This window comes from Petromyzon marinus, chromosome 15, assembly GCF_048934315.1.
Source record: "Petromyzon marinus isolate PM22_M1 ecotype Great Lakes invasive population chromosome 15, UKy_Petmar_22M1.pri1.0, whole genome shotgun sequence".
NCBI classification, from domain to species: Eukaryota; Metazoa; Chordata; class Hyperoartia; order Petromyzontiformes; family Petromyzontidae; genus Petromyzon; species Petromyzon marinus.
The window spans coordinates 6,051,342-6,072,764 of record NC_133681.1 but is presented as its reverse complement, the minus strand read 5'-3'; the positions used below and the strand labels follow the sequence as shown (position 1 = coordinate 6,072,764).

General features: G+C 49.0%; 1 protein-coding gene across 2 annotated transcripts in view; it reads right to left on the bottom strand.

The window, feature by feature from the left end:
* Window positions 1-21,423, bottom strand: part of LOC116942517 (transcription factor GATA-4-like) — a 39,988-nt gene that overhangs the window by 6,080 nt on the left and 12,485 nt on the right. For both annotated transcript variants that reach the window (XM_076067258.1, XM_032954516.2), the window contains 5 exons: window positions 16,109-17,379; window positions 4,433-4,599; window positions 1,376-1,504; window positions 457-544; window positions 19-146 (listed from right to left, as the gene is read on the bottom strand). In XM_076067258.1, the coding sequence (XP_075923373.1) occupies window positions 19-146; window positions 457-544; window positions 1,376-1,504; window positions 4,433-4,599; window positions 16,109-16,877 (1,281 nt within the window). In that variant the 5' untranslated portion in view covers window positions 16,878-17,379. The remainder of the gene's footprint in view (window positions 1-18; window positions 147-456; window positions 545-1,375; window positions 1,505-4,432; window positions 4,600-16,108; window positions 17,380-21,423) is intronic.

Genomic DNA, 21,423 nt, shown 5'->3' with positions numbered 1-21,423 from the left:
TGGTGGTGGACGCTGTACCTGTGTGGCGTTGGGCGAGCTGTACCCGGACGTGCCCAGGCCTGGGTCCATCTTGATGAGGGCGATTGGCTCCGTGGGGGTCGCTCCCTTCCCCGTGCCGACTCCCAGCTCCCCCGCCTGACCCGGCCCTGGGAAACGAGGGAGGGTGATGTCACGTCGAAGCGTTAACCTCCAGACAGGACCGTGGGCTTCACGTGGCCGCGACAGATGCCAGCCATGCTGGCCCGAAGCCTTCGTCCAGCAGTGGATAGAGCCTGACCGAGAGCCGTTTATTGCGTCCGCACACAGGGAGGCTGATGGTGGTGATGGCACTGATGATAGCGATGATGATGACGTTGATGATGATAATGATGATGACGGTGACGATACAGGATCTGTGCGGTGGATTGTATGTTAGGTATGCGTATTGAACTTCTTTCACACTGTATAGGATCTCACCCGGATGGGGCTTGCACTTGTTGGGGTTCTTTGGTTTGCGTTTACGCGTCTGGATTCCCTCCTTCTTCATGGCGAGGGGCCGCGGGACCTGGAGTCACAAACGGGACGCAGTGGTAATCAGAATGTTTTATACGCGAGGAATCTGATGAGCTCTGAAGCCCTTCATCACAGATGTCCAGGAGTGGCCAATGCCGGAGGCTCGCTGACGATCTCCAACGCGGCGGAGATGCGAAACTCTCCTGAACAAAAGAAGTAAATTATCGGAGAGCCTGGCTAGGCTTGAGAGGTCAGAGGCGCTGAGCCGCCACTGCTGAGAGCCTGGGTTCGAGTCCGGGTTTCAGCCGCAAAGCGACAGTGACCGTGTGTGTGTGTGTGCGTCTGGGTGTGTGTGCAACCGGTCGTCGTGTTGGCCACCCTCCCCCTCGTGTGTCATGCCGGCTTTCATAAGTGCTCGCTAACAGCTCTTGCTAGTGAAGAGATGGAGTGATGTGGTACAGGAGGACGTGGAGCTGAGTGGACCTGCCGATGACTGGTACCAGCGGTGTCAAGATCGGCCTCTGTGGAGGAGGCTCGTGAAGGACGCTACTCGGCAGTTGGAGGCAGTCGCCCTCCAGCAACAACGGAGGGCGGAGGAGCGACGCTCACAACAACGAGCGGAGCGCCGGGCGGCTGAAGCACAGCAGGTTGTCACAGTAAGGGGGCACAGGTGGTGCACCAGCCAGTGATCTCAGTCAGTCGACCCGTGGCACCTGCTGGGTCTGCCCCGTGACCTCCTGCCAGCGGGCGTTCGACACTTCACGTGGCCTCAGGGTGCCCATAGCCTGACACAAGCGTCGTGGTGACGTCACCCCCACTTAGTGGCGAATGGCGGTTGTTGTTGTTGTTGTTCTAGTTGTGTGTGTGTGTGTGCGCCACTCACGCCGTGGAGCTTGCTGTAGAGGCCGCAGGCGTTGCACACAGGGTCCCCGTCAGTGTTCCTCCTCCACAGCGTCGTGGTGCTCGTCTGGCAGTTGGAGCACGAGAGGCCGACGCGGCGCGAGCCGGACTGCTGCTCACCGGGACGATTCGCGAGACGTGGGGGACATGCGGGGGGAGGGGGGACACGAGGGGGACATGCCGGGGGACACATGGAGACACGGAAATACAATTAATGATGAACGTTTACTCTTGATATTATTATTATTATTATCATGATGCCACGTGGAGAAAACCCCACGCATTGCGCGAGAGGGGGCAACTACTCCATCCCCCGTAAAGATGGAGACAGATGGCGATTAGTCCACACTTTTCTGCACTGCCTTCTCCTGGCGAACCAGGGGGTACGGCACGTCCTCGACAGCCAGAAGTGAAGGGAGTTTCACAACAACATCTTGAGCGGTGAGCCACCAAACCTTCGCTGCTGCCTCCACAAATCGCGGAATCACAACAGGCAGCCACGTGCAGCGTAGCTACCGGAAGGGCCTCCGCTACAGGGAGATTGAGAGGGTATTTGTATTTGGCCTACTCTTCCATGCTCAATCACACCCCCCCCCCCCAGCTGCCTCCTGAGTGACCCACCAGTCATCAGTCAACTCCTTCTCTACCTCCTTCCGGCGCTGAGATCCCAACTCTTGCGATCAGATTCACAGAGTATTGGTGGAACAGACAATCGTCTGGTGGGCGATGCATTCACATCCCACCGGTGGCCGACGAACCTCCGAGTGAAGACATCGGCCAGAATTTTGCCAGCGGAGAGGAAAAAAACGATTTTGATTTGGGACTATATTCTTAGCTCTTTCGGTAAAGTCCCTTCAACGTGACTTTACCGAAAGAGCTAAGAATATGAATTACTGCAGTCACGAATGCGATTGACTATTTTTATTTCACCAGGTAAGGCCTCACTGAGACGGAAGCGACCTGGGTCATCGCAAATGATAGCCAAGCAAAGTGGCTTATCATCACGTGGGAACTTAAAGCGGCAGCCAAAATACTCTCAACGCATTGCGATTCGCAGCCCGCCGCAAACCGCCTGCGTCCACCCAGCAGCTGTGTAGGCTGGGGTCGTGGCGGTTAGTTGTCGTCAGCGGATCGTGCAAGCGGTGGGATAAAGTGCGGGTTAAGTAACGTCGTGGAAGAGTAGGCCATACGTACGAGTCTAATAAGACGGGCTGTCTCCCTCCCTCTCTCTCTCTCCAGCCAGCGGCGTGATTGCGAGGACATTGCAGGACTGTGCTTTTTTTTTACCCAGTCCTGGGAATCCATCACCAGCACCTCCTCCCCCTCCCCCCTTGTCTCTATCTCAATGCTGGCGAGCGTGATAGTTCAATAAAAAAAAATATTATCATAATAATAACCGTCAAATATATCGCAATGCAGCCTCCATCATCCATCTGTCCGCCCCGCCGTCTTGCGCAACAGAAAACACGGCGATTTCATTATTATTTTGTTTAAGCGGTGGAGAATATATGTGTGTGTGTGTATTCGTGGGGCGTCGTATGAATAGCGCTGCGGGTCTCTCTCTCTCTCTCGCCTCGGGGCCGGCCCTGAATTACGGGTGTTGATCTTGAGCCTTATGAATGTGTTAAAACACTTCACATTCCACAAAGAACTACTTAACTGGAGGCCCCGGACGAAGAGAAATAAATAGCGGCTTTATAGATGGGACGGGGCCGCCCTGTGTGCCATCGCCAAACCGCGAGCCAGCTCCTGCCCCCCCTCAACCCCATTCTCACCCCCCCTACCCCCCCCTCTCCCCCCACCCCTTCGCCACCCTGTCCGAGATATGTGGGGGTATTTTGGGGGGGGGCGATCTAAGCCCCCCTCTACCCCCCCACTTCCCTACCCCCACCATCACCACCCCCCCCCCTCACGACTCCCACCCCTCGTAAGCCGTGTGCTATAACTGATGGCCACTGCCACGAGCGTTCGCTCGCACAGCTCCGCACTGCGTTACAAACGTCGCACCTCTTGGCTTTACTCGGCACCATGTCCGACGTTCCGCTCCGTGTGGCCGAGCGAGAGCTGCGGCAGGAGGGGTGGTGGCGGTGGTAGCGCCGGTGGTGGTCGACTCAACCTCAAATGAGTACCCGGTGCGGTGTGCAAACATCGCCACTGGCCACCGACCCCCTCGTGGGCAGTGCCGGACCTTCATAGTTGCTTGCTCATGGCACTTGCCCCAACAGTCTGTTAAGGCTATACGGGTGATCGTTGTCTTTGGTAGCGGTGTGGTGGTAGCGATGGCAGTAGCGGTGATAGTGGTGGTAGCGGTGATAGTGGTGGTAGCGGTAGCGATGATAGTGGTGGTAGCGGTAGCGGTGATAGTGGTGGTAGCGGTGATAGTGGTGGTAGTGGTGATAGTGGTGGTAGCGGTAGCGATGATAGTGGTGGTAGCGGTAGCGGTGATAGTGGTGGTAGCGGTGATAGTGGTGGAAGCGGTAGCGGTGATAGTGGTGGTAGCGGTGATAGTGGTAGCGGTGATAGTGGTGGTAGCGGTGATAGTGGTGGTAGCGGTGATAGTGGTGGTAGCGGTAGCGGTGATAGCGGTGGTAGCGGTAGCGGTGATAGTGGTAGCGGTGATAGTGGTGGTAGCGGTGATAGTGGTGGTAGCGGTGATAGTGGTGGTAGCGGTGATAGTGGTGGTAGCGGTAGCGATGATAGTGGTGGTAGCGGTGATAGTGGTGGTAGCGGTGATAGTGGTAGCGGTGATAGTGGTGGTAGCTGTGATAGTGATGGTAGCGGTGATAGTGGTGGTAGCGGTGATAGTGGTGGTAGCGGTGATAGTGGTGGAAGCGGTAGCGGTGATAGTGGTGGTAGCGGTGATAGTGGTAGCGGTGATAGTGGTGGTAGCGGTGATAGTGGTGGAAGCGGTAGCGGTGATAGTGGTGGTAGCGGTGATAGTGGTGGTAGCGGTGATAGTGGTGGTAGCGGTGATAGTGGTGGTAGCGGTGGTAGCGGTAGCGGTGATAGTGGTGGTAGCGGTAGTGGCTGTGTGGGTCACCATGCGCCGTGGAGGCTTGATGAGGGGCCGGTTGATGCCGTTCATCTTGTGGTAGAGGCCGCACGCGTTGCACAGGTAGTGTCCCGTGCCGTCACGTCGCCACAGCGGTGTAGACATGGCGCCACAGTTCACACACTCGCGGCCCTCCATGAAGTCATCCATCAGCTCTGCGTGGTGGCGGTGGTGGTTGTGGAACGGTGGTGGTGGTGGTAGTTTGGAGATGGGGTGGAGGTGGTGGTGGTATGGTGGTGGTGATGTTAGGGTGTCGTGGTGGTTGTGGAGTGGCGGTGTTGGTAGTTTTGAGATGCGTTAGAGGTGGCGGTATGTTGGTGGTGGTCGTGATGTTATGGTGATGGTGTGATGGTGGTAGTGGTGGTAGTGGTGATTTGGCGATGGGGTGGTGGTGATTGGGAAGATGGCGCAGGAGAGAGGGAAGAGATTTATCATTCATAGAGCAGGTTGGTAATTACAGAAGAATTTCCCATTCTTCTTAGCCAGAAGTTCCACCATCATACAGAGCCATGAACTCATATACTGTACACTTACATAGAGATCCATAGGTTTAAATACAAACCAAAAAATGGATATACACTTACATAAAGACCCAAATGCTTACACAGATACATATAGACTCGCATATACTTATAAAGAGACCAATAGATTCACACTGGCATATATACTCCTACGCCTACATACAGTTCCATAGACTCAAATAGACTTACAGTAGGGGCCGTCCATAAATGACGTCATGCGATTTTGGACGATTTTTGACCCCCCCCCCCTCGTCACACGTCGTCACAAAAAGTTAGACACCCCCCTCAAATATGACGTCACAAAGTTCTGCCACCCCCCCCAACATGCTTCAAATCGCTTTAAACTATTGCCATTGTAGTGCGTATTTAATGTGGCGCTGCACTCTGACTCTGATGTTGTAGGAGAAAACATTTATTAAAAAGTAGATTTAATTAAGTTGAACGTTTTGTCTATATTTATTTAAAGTTGCGCATTTTGATGTGACGTCACAATTCTCACCCCCCCCCCCCTCGTCACACATCGTGACATACAGATCCATAGACAGATACACATAGACCCATACGCCTACATACAGATCCATATACTCACACACACTCACATATAGACCCATACGCCTACATACAGATCCATAGACTCACACACACTCATATATAGACCCATACGCCTACATACAGATCCATAGACTCACACACACTCATATATAGACCCATACGCCTACATACAGATCCATATACTCACACACTCACATATAGACCCATACGCCTACATACAGATCCATAGACTCACACACACTCACATATAGACTCATACGCATACATACAGATCCATATACTGACACACACTCACATATAGACCCATACGCCTACATACAGATCCATAGACTCACACACACTCACATATAGACTCATACGCCTACATACAGATCCATATACTCACACACACTCATATATAGACCCATACGCCTACATACAGATCCATATACTCACACACACTCACATAGAGACCCATACGTCTACATACAGATCCATAGACTCACATACACTTACACATATAGACCCATACGCCTACATACAGATCCATAGACTCACACACACTCACATATAGACCCATACGCCTACATACAGATCCATATACTCACACACACTCACATAGAGACCCATACGCCTACATACAGATCCATAGACTCACACACACTCATATATAGACCCATACGCCTACATACAGATCCATAGACTCACACACTCACAAATATACCCATACGCTTACATACAGATCCATAGACTCACACACACTCACATATCGACCCATACACCTACATACAGATCCAAAGACTCACACACACTCACATATAGACCCATACACCTACATAAAGATCCATAGACTCACACACACACTCACATATAGACCCATACGCTTACATACAGATCCATAGACTCACACACACTCACATATAGACCCATACGCTTACATACAGATCCATAGACTCACACTCACATATAGACCCATACACCTACATAAAGATCCATAGACTCACACACACTCACATATAGACCCATACGCTTACATACAGCTCCATAGACTCACACACACTCACATATAGACCCATACACCTACATCCATATCCATAGACTCACTTACACTCACATATAGGCCCATACTCCTACATACAGATCCATAGATTCACATACACTAACATATAGACCCATACGTCTACATACAGATCCATAGACTCACATACACTCACATATAAACCCATACACCTACATAAAGATCCATAGACTCACACACACTCACATATAGACCCATACGCTTACATGCAGCTCCATAGACTCACACACACTCACATATAGACCCATACACCTACATAAAGATCCATAGACTCACACACACTCACATATAGACCCATACGCTTACATACAGCTCCATAGACTCACACACACTCACATATAGACCCATACGCTTAAATACAGATCCATCGACTCACATACACTCACATATAGACCCATACGCCTACATACAGATCCATAGACTCACATACACTTACACATAGACCCATCCGCCTACATACAGATCCATAGACTCACATACACTTACATATAGACCCATACGTCTACATACAGATCCATAGACTCACATACACTCACATATAGACCAATATGCCTACATACAGATCCATACACTCACACACACTCACATAGAGACCCATATGCCTACATACAGATCCATAGACTCACACACACTCACATATAGACCCATACGCTTACATACAGATCCATAGACTCACACACACTCACATATAGACCCATACGTCTACATACAAATCCATAGACTCACACACACTCACATATAGACCCATATGCCTACATACAGATCCATAGACTCACACACACTCACATAGAGACCCATATGCCTACATACAGATCCATAGACTCACACACACTTAGACATAGACCCATACGCCTACATACAGATCCATAGACTCACATACACTCACATATAGACCCATACGTCTACATACAGATCCATAGACTCACATACACTTACATAGAGACCCATATGCCTACATACAGATCCATAGACTCACATACACTCACATATAGACCCATACGCCTACATACAGATCCATAGACTCACATACACTTACACATAGACCCATATGCCTACATACAGATCCATAGACTCACACACACTCACATAGAGACCCATACGCCTACATACAGATCCATAGACTCACACACACTCATATATAGACCCATACGCCTACATACAGATCCATAGACTCACACACACTCACATAGAGACCCATATGTCTACATACAGATCCATATACTCACATACACTTACACATATAGACCCATACGCCTACATACAGATCCATAGACTCACATACACTTACACATATAGACCCATACGCCTACATACAGATCCATAGACTCACTTACACTCACATATAGACCCATACGTCTACATACAGATCCATAGACTCACATACACTTACATAGAGACCCATACGTCTACATACAGATCCATAGACTCACATACACTTACACATAGACCCATACGTCTACATACAGATCCATAGACTCACATACACTTACATATAAACCCATACACCTACATACAGATCCATAGACTCACATACACTCACATAGAGACCCATACGTCTACATACAGATCCGTAGACTCACATAAACTCACATAGAGACCCATACGTCTACATACAGATCCATAGACTCACATACACTCACACATATAGACCCATACGCCTACATACAGATCCATAGACTCACATTCACTTACATATAGAGACCCATACGTCTACATACAGATCCATAGACTCACATACACTCACACATATAGACCCATACGCCTACATACAGATCCATAGACTCACATACACACACATATAGACCCATACGTCTACATACAGATCCATAGACTCACATACACTCACACATAGAGACCCATACGTCTACATACAGATCCATAGACTCACATACACTTACATATAGACCCATACACGTACATACAGATCCATAGACTCACATACACTCACATAGAGACCCATACGCCTACATATAGATCCATAGACTCACATACACTCACATAGAGACCCATACGTCTACATAGAGATCCATAGACTCACGTACACTCACACATATAGACCCATACGTCTACATACAGATCCATAGACTCACATACACTCACACATAGAGACCCATACGTTTACATACAGATCCATAGACTCACATACACTCACATATAGACCCATACACCTACATACAGATCCATAGACTCACATACACTCACACATATAGACCCATACGTCTACATACAGATCCATAGACTCACATACACTTACATAGAGACCCATACACCTACATACAGATCCATAGACTCACATACACTCACATATAGACCCATACACCTACATACAGATCCATAGACTCACATACACTCACACATATAGACCCATACACGTACATACAGATCCATAGACTCACATACACTCACATAGAGACCCATACACCTACATATAGATCCATAGACTCACATACACTTACACATATAGACCCATACGTCTACATACAGATCCATAGACTCACATACACTCACATAGAGACCCATACGTCTACATACAGATCCATAGACTCACATACACTCACACATAGAGACCCATACGCCTACATACAGATCCATAGACTCACATACACTCACACATAGAGACCCATACGTCTACATACAGATCCATAGACTCACATACACTCACATAGAGACCCATACACCTACATATAGATCCATAGACTCATGTACACTCACATAGAGACCCATACGCCTACATATAGATCCATAGACTCACATACACTCACATAGAGACCCATATGCCTACATACAGATCCATAGACTCACATACACTCACACATAGAGACCCATACGTCTACATACAGATCCATAGACTCACATACACTAACATAGAGACCCATACGTCTACATGCCTGGTGGATGTGAAGAGGCAGACGTGTGAAGAAGGCACATGTTATCTTTTAGTTTTTCTTTTTACAATGTAACAAGTTCCCTTTTACAATGCAACAAGGCATACATCACAACTTAACAGTTGTATTGCACGATTTATTAAGATGTATTTTATGATTTCATGAGTCGTATGTTTGACGATTTAATTCCTCCCATTTAACGATTTCACAAGTCATATATCACAATTTAATAAGGCGTAATACACAATATAATAAGTGGTAAACTTCACCATTCAACAAGTCGTAATTTACGATTTAATTAGTGGGTAAACTTCACGATTTACTTACTACCTCTCACTTTACGATGTCACAATGTAATAAGTTGTATTTATTTCTCAATGATTTCCCGCGTCAAATTGCGATTAGGTTGGGGTCACGCGGAGGCTTCCTTTGTAATTCCTCGCTCCACGTCTCAGATGAACGTCTACTCATAGGAGCAATTCTCCTACACGCAAACCTATAATCATTTAATAATTTACCAATTAAATATTATTTTTTTATTTAAAGCTTTCGTGACTGCAGTAATTCATATTCTTAGTTTTTTTCGGTAAAGTCACGTTGAAGAGAAACAACAAAATAACAATATATATAAAACAATAAAAAATTCTCACGACGTTTCGACCATAACTCAAACGGTCGAAACGTCGTGAGAATTTTTTTATTGTTTTATATATATTTTGTTATTTTGTTGTTTCTCTTCAACGTGACTTTACCGAAAAAACTAAGAATATCAATTAAATATTGTCAGGAAACATAACAAAAAGACATTTTCACCAGGCTTCATCATGTAAACACGTAGTCTCAATTAAGTGCTGCGAAGTAGGGCCAATTGCCGAAACGTCACGGATCATATATTGTTTTTCCCGTGAAGGAATGTGTCGAGTTCATTTTTTTTATTATATATATGTATTAGTACGACAAGTAACATGCACGTCATTTGGACCATCCGTCCATGCCAGCCAGCCATCCAGACAAACTTCGTACAAATTATGGATGCTTGTTGTGCATCATCATCATGATCGCATTCCACGATTTAACACACCGTAATGTGTGATTTAATAACGTCCTGTTTCACGACCACTACCACACACATATTTGCACCTCTCTCTCTCTCATCTGTACCCGAAGCCCTGCTGCTGTTGGCGTGAGAGCTGCGTCTACCGACACTTGTTTTGATATGCAAGGTTGCTTCAAAAATGTGTTAACACTTATACGGGACTATCGTCTTTAATGGAACAAGAGCAGATAATAATACGCTGTAAACATGATAACAAATGTAATGTTAAAAGGTTCAAAAAGTCAAAGAAGTCTCCACTTGTTCGCCATCGTTGTTAACACGTGGCCTGGGATCTTCTCCAGGTGCCCTCCAAAGCCCGCAGGCATTGTTGCAAACTCTCTGAAGTGTTAACATCTTTTTGAAGCACCCGGTATATTTGTAGGAGGTGGATTGGGGGGGGGGGGGGATGACTGGGTTAAACCACTGTTTGTGTACGTGTTTGATGGCCCTCACTGCAGACAATGCGTGGCCACTGACTGCCCCGCTTCAGTTACAGGCAGTCATAGCCCTCAGTTTACTCTGCTTACGAGGTTAAAGGTAGGCTCTTTACCGTTTGGAAAGTTTACATACGTAAATACATATATGCAGCGTGGAAACACGTACATACACAAGACAAAGATTCCCCCGAGTAGGCCCACATAGGCTGTTGGGGCAAGTGCGGTCAGCGACCACGTGCGGATGCCGGCGAGTGGCTCGATCTGGTCAGCACCACGCCCGGCCGCTTTTGTCTCCCCCGGTGCTGATGTTATTATACACATACACACATTCCGCATCAGGTACTCATTTAAGCAAGGCTGAGTCGACCTAACCGCTGCGCCACCGCTCCCCATGTGTACACAGACGCACACACACGTACACCCACACACGTACACCCACACGTACACACACACACATACACAAAAAGACAAAGATCCCCCGTATAGCCTTTAACAGACGGTAGGGGCAAGTGCTGGTTAGCGAGCACCTATGAAGGTCGGAACGGTACACGAGGGGGTGGGTGGCCAGCACCACGCCCGACCGCCTTAGTCTCCCCAGTGGCAATGTTTGTATCCACCGCACCAGGTACTCATTTGAGGCTGAGTCGACCTAGGGGAGGCCTGGCACCGGTTCAGAAAATCGTCACTGGTATTGGCCGTGAGCGGAAATCGAACCCGGGTCGCCAGGTTCACAGCGCAGCGCGCTAACCGCTACACTACCGCTCCCCACACACGTACACACACACACCCACACACGTACACACACACGCACACACACACGTACACACACACACATGCACACACGTACACCCACACACACGTACACAACAACAACAGCCATTCGCCACTAAGTGGCGGTGACGTCACCACGACGCTTGTGCCAGGCCATGTGCACCTTGAGGCCACGTGAAGTGTCGAACGCCCGCCGGAGTGGCCTAGCCAGTCTCCAGACCTTAATCCCATAGAAAATCTGTGGAGGGAGCTGAAGGTTCGAGTTGCCAAACATCAGCCTCGAAACCTTAATGACTTGGAGAAGATCTGCAAAGAGGAGTGGGACAAAATCCCTCCTGAGATGTGTGCAAACCTGGTGGCCAACTACAAGAAACGTCTGACCTCTGTGATTGCCAACAAGGGTTTTGCCACCGAGTACTAAGTCATGTTTTGCAGAGGGGTCAAATACTTATTTCCCTCATTAAAATGCAAATCAATTTATAACATTTTTGACATGCGTTTTTCTGGATTTTGTTGTTGTTATTCTGTCTCTCACTGTTCAAATAAACCTACCATTAAAATTATAGACTGATCATTTCTTTGTCAGTGGGCAAACGTACAAAATCAGCAGGGGATCAAATACTATTTTCCCCTCACTGTACACACGGGCTGTATAAATCCACGTGGGATTTCATTGTGACAAACATGAATTTAACAGCGTAGTCGAGGTGGTAAACTAATGTCTTAGCCATTAAAACGTTTAATTAGTCCGATGACTTTTACGATGGGGAAAAATGCGATCCAAAATAAATCTACATGATCACCGATAATTAAAAAAAGACGTAATCAACATATTCTTGGTTCTTTTGGTAAAGTCACGTAGAAGGGAAACAATAAAATAATAGAAATATAAAACAATAAAATTCTCACGACGTTTCGACTGATGATGATTGCTTGTGTTGCAGTCGAAATTGCTTGTGCTGCAGTCGAAACGTCGTGAGAATTTGATTGTTTTATATTTTTATTATTTTATTGTTTCCCTTCTACGTGACTTTACCGAAAGAACCAAGAATATGAATCCCTGCAGTCACGAAAACTTTAAATCAAAAATGTAATCAACATGTAATTAACGCAAATGATGCAATGAAAGTACAAGGGGAGGTGGATCGACGCAGCTTCTGAATGCGACCGCACCCCAAGACGATCTGCGGAAATAGTGGGGGAGTCGATGGTTCTCTGTGAGTCTCTGGGTCTATGTGAGTCTATGTGAGTCTATATGTGAGTCTCTGGGTCTCTGTGAGTATATGTGAGTCTATATGTGAGTCGATGAGTCTCTGTGAGTCTCTGTGAGTCTATGTGAGTCTATATGTGAGTCGATGGGTCTCTGTGAGTCTCTGGGTTCTGTGAGTCTATATGTGGGTCTATGGATCTCTGTGGATCTCTGGGTCTATGCGAGTCTATTGGTGTCTATGTGAACATGTAAGCTTCTATATTAGTCGATGGGTCTCTGTGCTGATCTATGGATCTCTGCGTGAGTCTAGAGTGTCGGAAAACTATCGCCAAATGTATTTATTTAAATTGATCTAAATCGTTTTCTTACGAAAGAGGGGAACAACTTCACGAATGACAAAGCAATAAAATTGTGATTTAACTGCGTAGTGGTGAGCATCGCATCGGAGAGAGGAGGGGTAGGATGCTGGTGGTGGTGAGTGGTGGTGAGTAGTGGTGAGCATCGCATCGGAGAGAGGAGGGTGAGGATGTTGGTGGTGGTGAGTGGTGGTGAGTGGTCGTGAGCATCGCATGGGAGGGAGGAGGGGAGAGGCCGTACAACCCTGTGCTAACTGAGCAGCATCCAAAGGTTAACGTTGTGTTTGAGGAGGGATGCTGTCTCCCTCCCTCTCGCTGTTGACTCTCGCAATTGAAGCCAAGCGACCCGGTGCGGATACAATGTATTACTATTACTGCAGCAGGGGCAAAGATCCCCCGTGTAGCCTTCGCGGACTGTCGGGGGCAAGTGCTGTTTGACAGCGAGTAGCGAGTAGCACCTACGAAGGCCGGCACGGCACACGATGGGGGTCGCGTGGACAGCACCACGTCCGACCGCCTTTGTCTCCCCCGGTGGCGATGTTTTACGCACCGCACCAGGTACTCATTTGGGGCTGAGTCGACCTAGGGGGAGGTCCCAGGACCGTTTCGGGTAATCGTCACTTGTGTTGGCCGTGAGCGGAATTCAAACTCGGGTCCGCCGGGTTCGTAGCGCGATGTGCGAACACCACAACCGCTCCCACACACGCATAGCACACACCCATATATACACACACACATGCGTAGCAAAGGCAAATATCCCCTATATAGCCTTAACAGACTGTTGGGGCAAGTACTCTTAGCGAGTAGCAGCACCTATGAGGCCCGGCACGGTTCACAACACAGTTATTACTCAAATAAGTTTATACTTCTCATTAACTTTAACTATAATCAGGATGATGTATTCTATTCCTCAGATAAAACAAAACTAAACTCACTACTTTAATCACCAACACCGCTGTGCTTGCAACGTACGAAATATAGAATCGACGTTTTAGGCAATGAACCTGTTTCAGACGAAGACAAAGAGAGTGCAGACAGATTGACTGGTCGGTCTTTGCAGATTGCAGTAAAAATAACAAGCACATTGCCCTAATGATGATTCTTCTACACTGGTATACGTTTGGCCAATTCCATTATTGCCTAGCGTTTGTTGTTGTTAGTGGTCTCCGATGCGTTTCTGAGTTGTACCATGGTGCGAAACGTCGGGACAACCCATGCACGTGAGAGGTGGCAACTCTCTATCCCCGTATAGGTGGAGACAAGTGGCGATTAGACCACGCCTGGTGTAACTGCCTTCTCTTGGCGAGCTCTCCACGAGGGGATATCACTCGTGGTCCGTATTATTATTATTATTATCGGTTTTTGATATCACGATAACGCGAACGTTTAATGAATGATACATTACGGTATGCGCGTCACAGAGGATTCGTGACTTATCAAACTATGTACCGTTTAGAAAAAAAAAACCCGCTGAGGGTATACGCTCCATCATCCATAGAAACCAATAGAGATCCATAGAAACCCATAGAGGCCAGTGGAGATAAATGTAGCTTCTTAACATATTGCCGTACGCAAGAATAGAAGGGCGATGTAAACACACGCAGATTTATTATAAACGAAGCCACTTCAGGAATTTAAATGTAGCGATAAGGGCAATATAGCCCGGCATTGGAAGATAACAAGAGATTTGCATTGTGTGTGATTTGTACGTGATTAACACACGGCACACATGCCCCCCCTATAGCATTTAAAGGGACTGTTGGTGCAAGTGCTATTAGCGAGCGCCTATGAAGGTCGGCACGGCGCACGATGGGGAGTTAGGTGGCCAACACCACCCCCGACCGCCTTTGTCTCCCCAATGCTGATGTTACCACACGGCACCACGTTCTCATTTGAGGCTGAGTCGACCTAGGTGAGGCCCAGAACCGGTTCAGATATTCGTCTTTGATGTTGGCCGTCAACGGGAATTGAAGTCGGATCGCCGGGTTATTTATACAGTGCGCTAACCATTGCGCCACCGCTCTCTATAAATACACAAAGACAAAGACCCCCCCCCCATAGCCTTAACATATCACTAGGGCAAGTGCTGTTAGCGAGCACCGCAGTATGCGTGTATACGATACACACAAAGACAAATAACATTCCATTTCCTTCACGGCCATCGACCTGTCGGCCTTCCGAACCCGGTGGGAGCCTCAACAGCGATTGTACGAAAAATCCTGCACGAGATTTCGACTCCATTGGGCCTGATCAGCAGCGTGCGTGCTTTTTAACTTGCGTTGCGTTATCCATGTCATCAGTTCAAAGCGGTCTGCCCGTCTCGTTGGTTCTGGCCCCTTTGTATTGCACGGTAGGTCCTCGCTTAACGCGCGGTGTTCACACTTTAACGTGCCAACGCGGTTCTTCTGTTAGGGAACAAGTGCCGCCCGTTAAAACGCAGAACGTGCCACCCTTTATAATATGGAATGCACCCTTTATAACGCGGAGTGTTCCACCTGTTATAACACTGAACGTTCCGCGCATGTGGGAATAAAACCAGAGGACCCGGAGAAAACCCTACCACTCTACACCGTCAAAGGGACTTGCACGGGCACAGCCTTTCCCAGCCACACTCTATTCGAACAAAGTTTTGCTGGCTGGCTGCCAGGCTGGCTGGAGCGACGGACAGACCGAACCGGACCGCGCGGAGTTGGTCACGGCGTTCGACGGCAACGCCGCGGTCCTTTCCCCAAACCGCGAAGCCGCCGCCGCCGCCGAAGCATCTCGAGCGTCCACTCACCGTACTCGGGCCTGCGGGCCTGCAGGTGCGGCGGGCGGCCTGCATGGATGCCGTGGTGGAGCAGCGAGCCGCCCTCGAAGGGCCCCGGCGAGGACCACGCCGCCGCCGCCGCCACCTCGTGGCTCACGTAGGGCGAGTAGACGCCGTTGTACGCCCCGTTCAGCGAGATGCCCAGCGAGCCGCACGTGTACTGCTGCTGCTGCTGCTGGTGTTGGTGCTGCTGGTGGTGGTGGTGGTGCTGGTGGGGGTGGTGGTCTCTGCCGGCGGCCGACGCGGCCAGGGGGCTGCCCACGAAGGGCTCTCGAGTTCCCACGGCGCTGCCGGAGGCCGCCGTGTAGGAGAAGCGAGGCGCCAGACTCTGGTGCATCGGCACGGTCGAGTACGAGACGCCGGCCAGGCCGCCGCCGTCGCTTTCAGGAGCCCCGCCGGTCCCGCCGGACACAGACGACGAAGGGCTCCAGGCTGAATGGCCGCCACCGCCGCTACCGCCTCCTCCGCCACCCCCGCCGCCGTGTTGCGGTTGCGATGGCGGGTGGAGGTACGGCAGCGACGGCAGCATCTGCGTCACTCGGCTCGTCGGCACGAACACGGGGCCCTGCGGTGACGCCGCCGTCGCCGCCGCGGCCGCCGCGGCCGCGGCGGCCGCGGCCGCCGCGGCCGCGGTGCTGTGCATGAAGGGGCTGGCGTGGTGGTGGTGGTGGTGGTGCGAGTCGTGGTGAGCGTAGCCCTGCGAGCCGTTGCTGGGGGACATTGACAGGCTCTGGTACATGGTCGCGGGGGGAGGCCGAGAGGAGCCGGACGAGGGTGGCCTGCGTGTCTGGTTGGCGTGCGTGTGCGTGACTGCGTCGTAAGCGAAGCTACTCGCTAAGGGCACTTTGCCCCGGCAAGCCTGTGTAGGCTACACGGGGGATCTTTGTCTTTGTGCGTTTTTCTTTTTAAGTACGCGTGTGTGTCATAAAGTCCACCTAGCCGGGCACCAGCGCCGTGGTGACGTCACTGCCAACGGCTGCTTGCTGCTGTTGTTGCTGTTGCGGTTCAACGCACTTGGATGTGTTCTTCTGCGCAGCACTTGCCCCCAAAGTCTGTGAAGGCTATACGGGGTGATATTTGTCTGTGTGTGTCTTTGTCTATGTGTTTGTGTGTCTATGTCTGTGTGTGTGTCTGTGTGTGTGTCGTGTGTCTGTGTGTCTGTGTCTCCAGTCACTTCTGTCACAATTCCGCCTTCCTTTTGAAACTCTCTGATGTCACCTCAACTTGATGACAGCAATTATCTGCAAGCACAAATGGAAAGTATTCACCATCAAACGAGTACATCTGACTATCCACCCCGCATCTATATGTTTATATGTCATATATGCACACTGTGATGATAACAAGAACAGTAATTTACAGCTCTTCAGTCAAGCGACTTGCAAGATGACGAGTTCCTCACGTCCAATCCGACCATACTTCACCACGCTGGTCACTGCAGCCGTGGCCAAGGGATGTTGACCGCTCATCTAACTCGGTGCGCCGGGTTCGTAGCGCAGTGCGCTAACCACTGCGCCACCGCTCTACTGACACTGTGTGTGTGTCTATGTATTTAAGCAGCACGAAATTGTCAAATTAGCGAGCACCAATTAAGAGCCGATACGGCAAACGAGATGGTAGTGTGACGAGTGCCACGCCCGTCCGCCTTTGTCTCCCCTAATGACCGACGCTGCTAAAGCGTGCCAGGTACTCACTTAAGGCTGAGTCTACCTAGAGGTGGAACGTCCCGGGATGGGTTCAAATATTCGCCGCTGCCGCTGTGCACACCTGCGGTGCGATGCGTGGAGCGTCACCACAACGCTAACATTGATCACAACTCGCGTTTAGATTGCACGCAAACGTTCATCAGCAACGTTCCCTAGAAAACGACGAAGAAAAGCGGATCGCTCCCATTCCGTCAGCCTCCGTCTCGCTTCGCCTCGCGGACCCAAGAGCACAACGGGGCGACGATTGCGATGAGCAAATAGAAACTCTGGACCGGATTTCGACCTTGCGAGGCTCCATCAGCAGCAGAGTCCGTCTCGGCAAACAGATCGCGCCGATGATGATGGCCCAACGCAACGCGCATACCCATAATGCAACGCGGCGCATACCACGCCCGCACGCCTTTGTCTCCCTCGTGGGGATGCTTACGCTTCGCACTCATTTGAGGCTGAGTCGACCTAGGGGAAGACCCGGGGAGGGGTTCAGCGCGTCGCGCGAACAACTGCGCCACTGCTCCCCAGATGAGCCACAAAGACACAGATTCCCCGTATAGCCTGTAATAGACTGTTGGGGCAAGTGCTGTTAGCGAGCATCTATCAGGGCCGTTACGGCACACGAGGGGTTGGGTGGTCAACACCACGCCCGGCCGCCTTTGTCTCCCGTGTGACAATGTTTTTTTTGTCACTGCACCAGGTACTCATTTGAGGCTGAGTCGACCTAGGAGAGGCGCAGGACCGGTTCAGATAATCGTCGCTGGTGTTGGCCGTGAGCGGGAATCGATCCCGGGTGGCGCAGCGCGCTAAACGCTACACTACCGCTCCCCATCACTCGCTCCCACACACGCACACACACACAGGTAAATAAGTAAATAATGAACGGATATAATGAATAAACATTTGCTTTGCTCGGCAGAGTGAACGACGCCACTGTCTCCCTGTCTCGCTGTCTCACGCCCCCACCGTCTCCCACCCCACCACCATCACCCGCGCCCCTAATCTTACACGAGGCGACACCATTATCTCGGCTACAACACAAACAAACAATGGGAGCTCGCGTACTATAGAGTCGGGATTACGCCGTGTTCGCGACCGATGGGAGGGTTGGTGGATCTCACGCAGATAGGAGTCTCTCTCTCCCCGTGGTCGCGTGGATTTTTCTCCGGGTCCTTGGGGGTCCCCGCCCCCCCCCCCCTCCACATTCATAATGGAAATGCGTTGAGAGTATTTTGGCTGCTGCTATAAGTTCCCACGTGATGATAAGCCACTTTGCTTGGTTATCATTTGCGATGGCCTAGGTTGCTTCCGAAAAAGAGCTGCACTTCTCAGTGAAGCTTTACCTGGTGACATAAAAATAGTACATCGTAGTAAATGGTACTTGGGTCGTCCGGCCCAAATCGTTTTTTTTCCTCTCCGCTGGCAAAATCCTGAAAACACAACCTCCTCGTGGGCTGTCGGTCCTTAATAGATAACAGCACTTGCCCCAGCGGTCTATAAAAAAGGCTAAATGGTAGACCTTTGTGTTTGCGTTTACATACTATTTAAACGTTAAATATTTTACACTCGAGTGTGTGTTGAATCAGAACACTCGGAATATTATGCACTACCCTGATAAATATAATCACATTAAGAGTGAGTATTTGCTTCCGATAATGTTCGGAATATTGATACACCGGTTGGGATCAACATACTCCTTTAAAGATTTACTATCCTACTTACGAGTCCATTTATGTTATGTTGACCGTATTCTCATGAACACGCGCCACACACGTGTTCCCTCTTTATTGTGAAGTTAAAATTATTTACGTTCTCCGTTGTGTATTTTGTGTCGAACTGAGGATCCCCATAGCGTACAGACAGGAGGACCATTCACTGTAACTTTGGCAGCTCGCCTGCTGATGAGACACTGAGTGTCGAAACGGTTCCAGGGTTTATGCTAGCGTTGAACCGTGGTTCAGGCGAGTCGATCTCGGGAAGGACCGGTTCAAATAATCGTTTGCCATGAGCGGGAATCGAACTCGGGTCGACCGGTTCGTAGCGCATCGCGCTAACCGCTACACTGCCGCGCCCCGCACACACGTACCAACACACGCACACACATATATGTATACACACACACACACGCATGTTTGACCTTTCCTACTAAGGCCAGTCGACCAAAACGTCAATAACAATCTTTACTCTGATTGACAGTACGTGAATACATAAAACTGGTATATGTTTTAATTTGGGGAGCTGGTTGCCATTTGCTGCACTTACGTGACCCTACCAAGTTAAACCGAGTTTGATTCCCGACCACGGCTAACGTCAGTGGCGAGCTCATAACAGCTGTTACGGGATACTGGACACAATCACTCAACCCGAATTGGGCAAAACGTGGTGAAGTATGGTCAAGCAACCCCCCACCCCCCGGGCGAGAGCGACAGTGTTGGAAAATTTCGCTTTCATTCAGCAGCGGATCGAAAGACGACTTGAACAATCAGCTCAAACATCCGGTGAGTTAACTTACATATCTAAATACTGCGTGGACCTGAAGCCTTAATTCGCAATCACCCCCGTTGTTGATAATCGTGCGAAGTCTACTTTTCATGGTTGCGATTATGATTGTACGATTATAATTGTAATCGTAAGTATAATATTATGTGGCTGTATGAGCATATGGTCGGAAATGCGTTCATCCGACAATGCGGATGCTTTTAAGTTTCGTCCGTGTATTCTATTTAGCTTCTCAATCTCTCTTGGCCTTTCTTGATTCGTACAAGGCTCCTTGAGACATTAGTGGAAGGCATCTGACAAATACATGTAAATTAGTCAAATTAATAATCGAAATTACGATCATATTATTATTCTCCTCAATAGTCGTAATCGTACGATTATGATAATATTCGTAATCACGAACATTAGACTTTTTTGCACTTACATTAGACTCCGCACGAGTATAAATGTAATCGTAATCACGTTTGTAACAATGTAGCACAATCAAAGTTCGTAAGCTGGGTTCGCACTGGCAAAGGCTGCCGTCACTTCTCTAGGCTTTGTAATTCGCGACTTTAAGTTGAGTTGGCACCAACTTTAATTGCAGAATCAAAGTGTAAAACGTAACATTGTGGTTATGCACCGCGAAGATCGTACAGATATTAATGGTTTGCACATTTTTTAATATATATTTTTACCTATATAAAATCCACAACAATCATGTGTAGTGTATTTATATACACACACACGTCCGTCGCATATCTCATGTCCTGCACAATAACACGAAAAGGTATGTGACTAAGCACTCGTAAACTGACCGACAACACCTTCACATATATAGATAGAGGACCGCGGAGCTTGGAGAATTGTTGGTAGCGCCCACGTGTGCTTCCTTCTCTCGGTGATCGTGAGTGATTCAACTTGGATGAAGGACGATGCCGCTGTTTCCAATCCCTTCCTTAACTTCCCTGCGACATGAGGACGCCACTGAAGCTATGCACTTGTAAATCTCGATTGAAAAGAATTTACTTCGAGCTGATTTTTGTGTTTAGTGTTTGTTGTTCTTCGCAAGCAACCTCCGATTAGCACGGTTGGCTACGCACGGTGCGA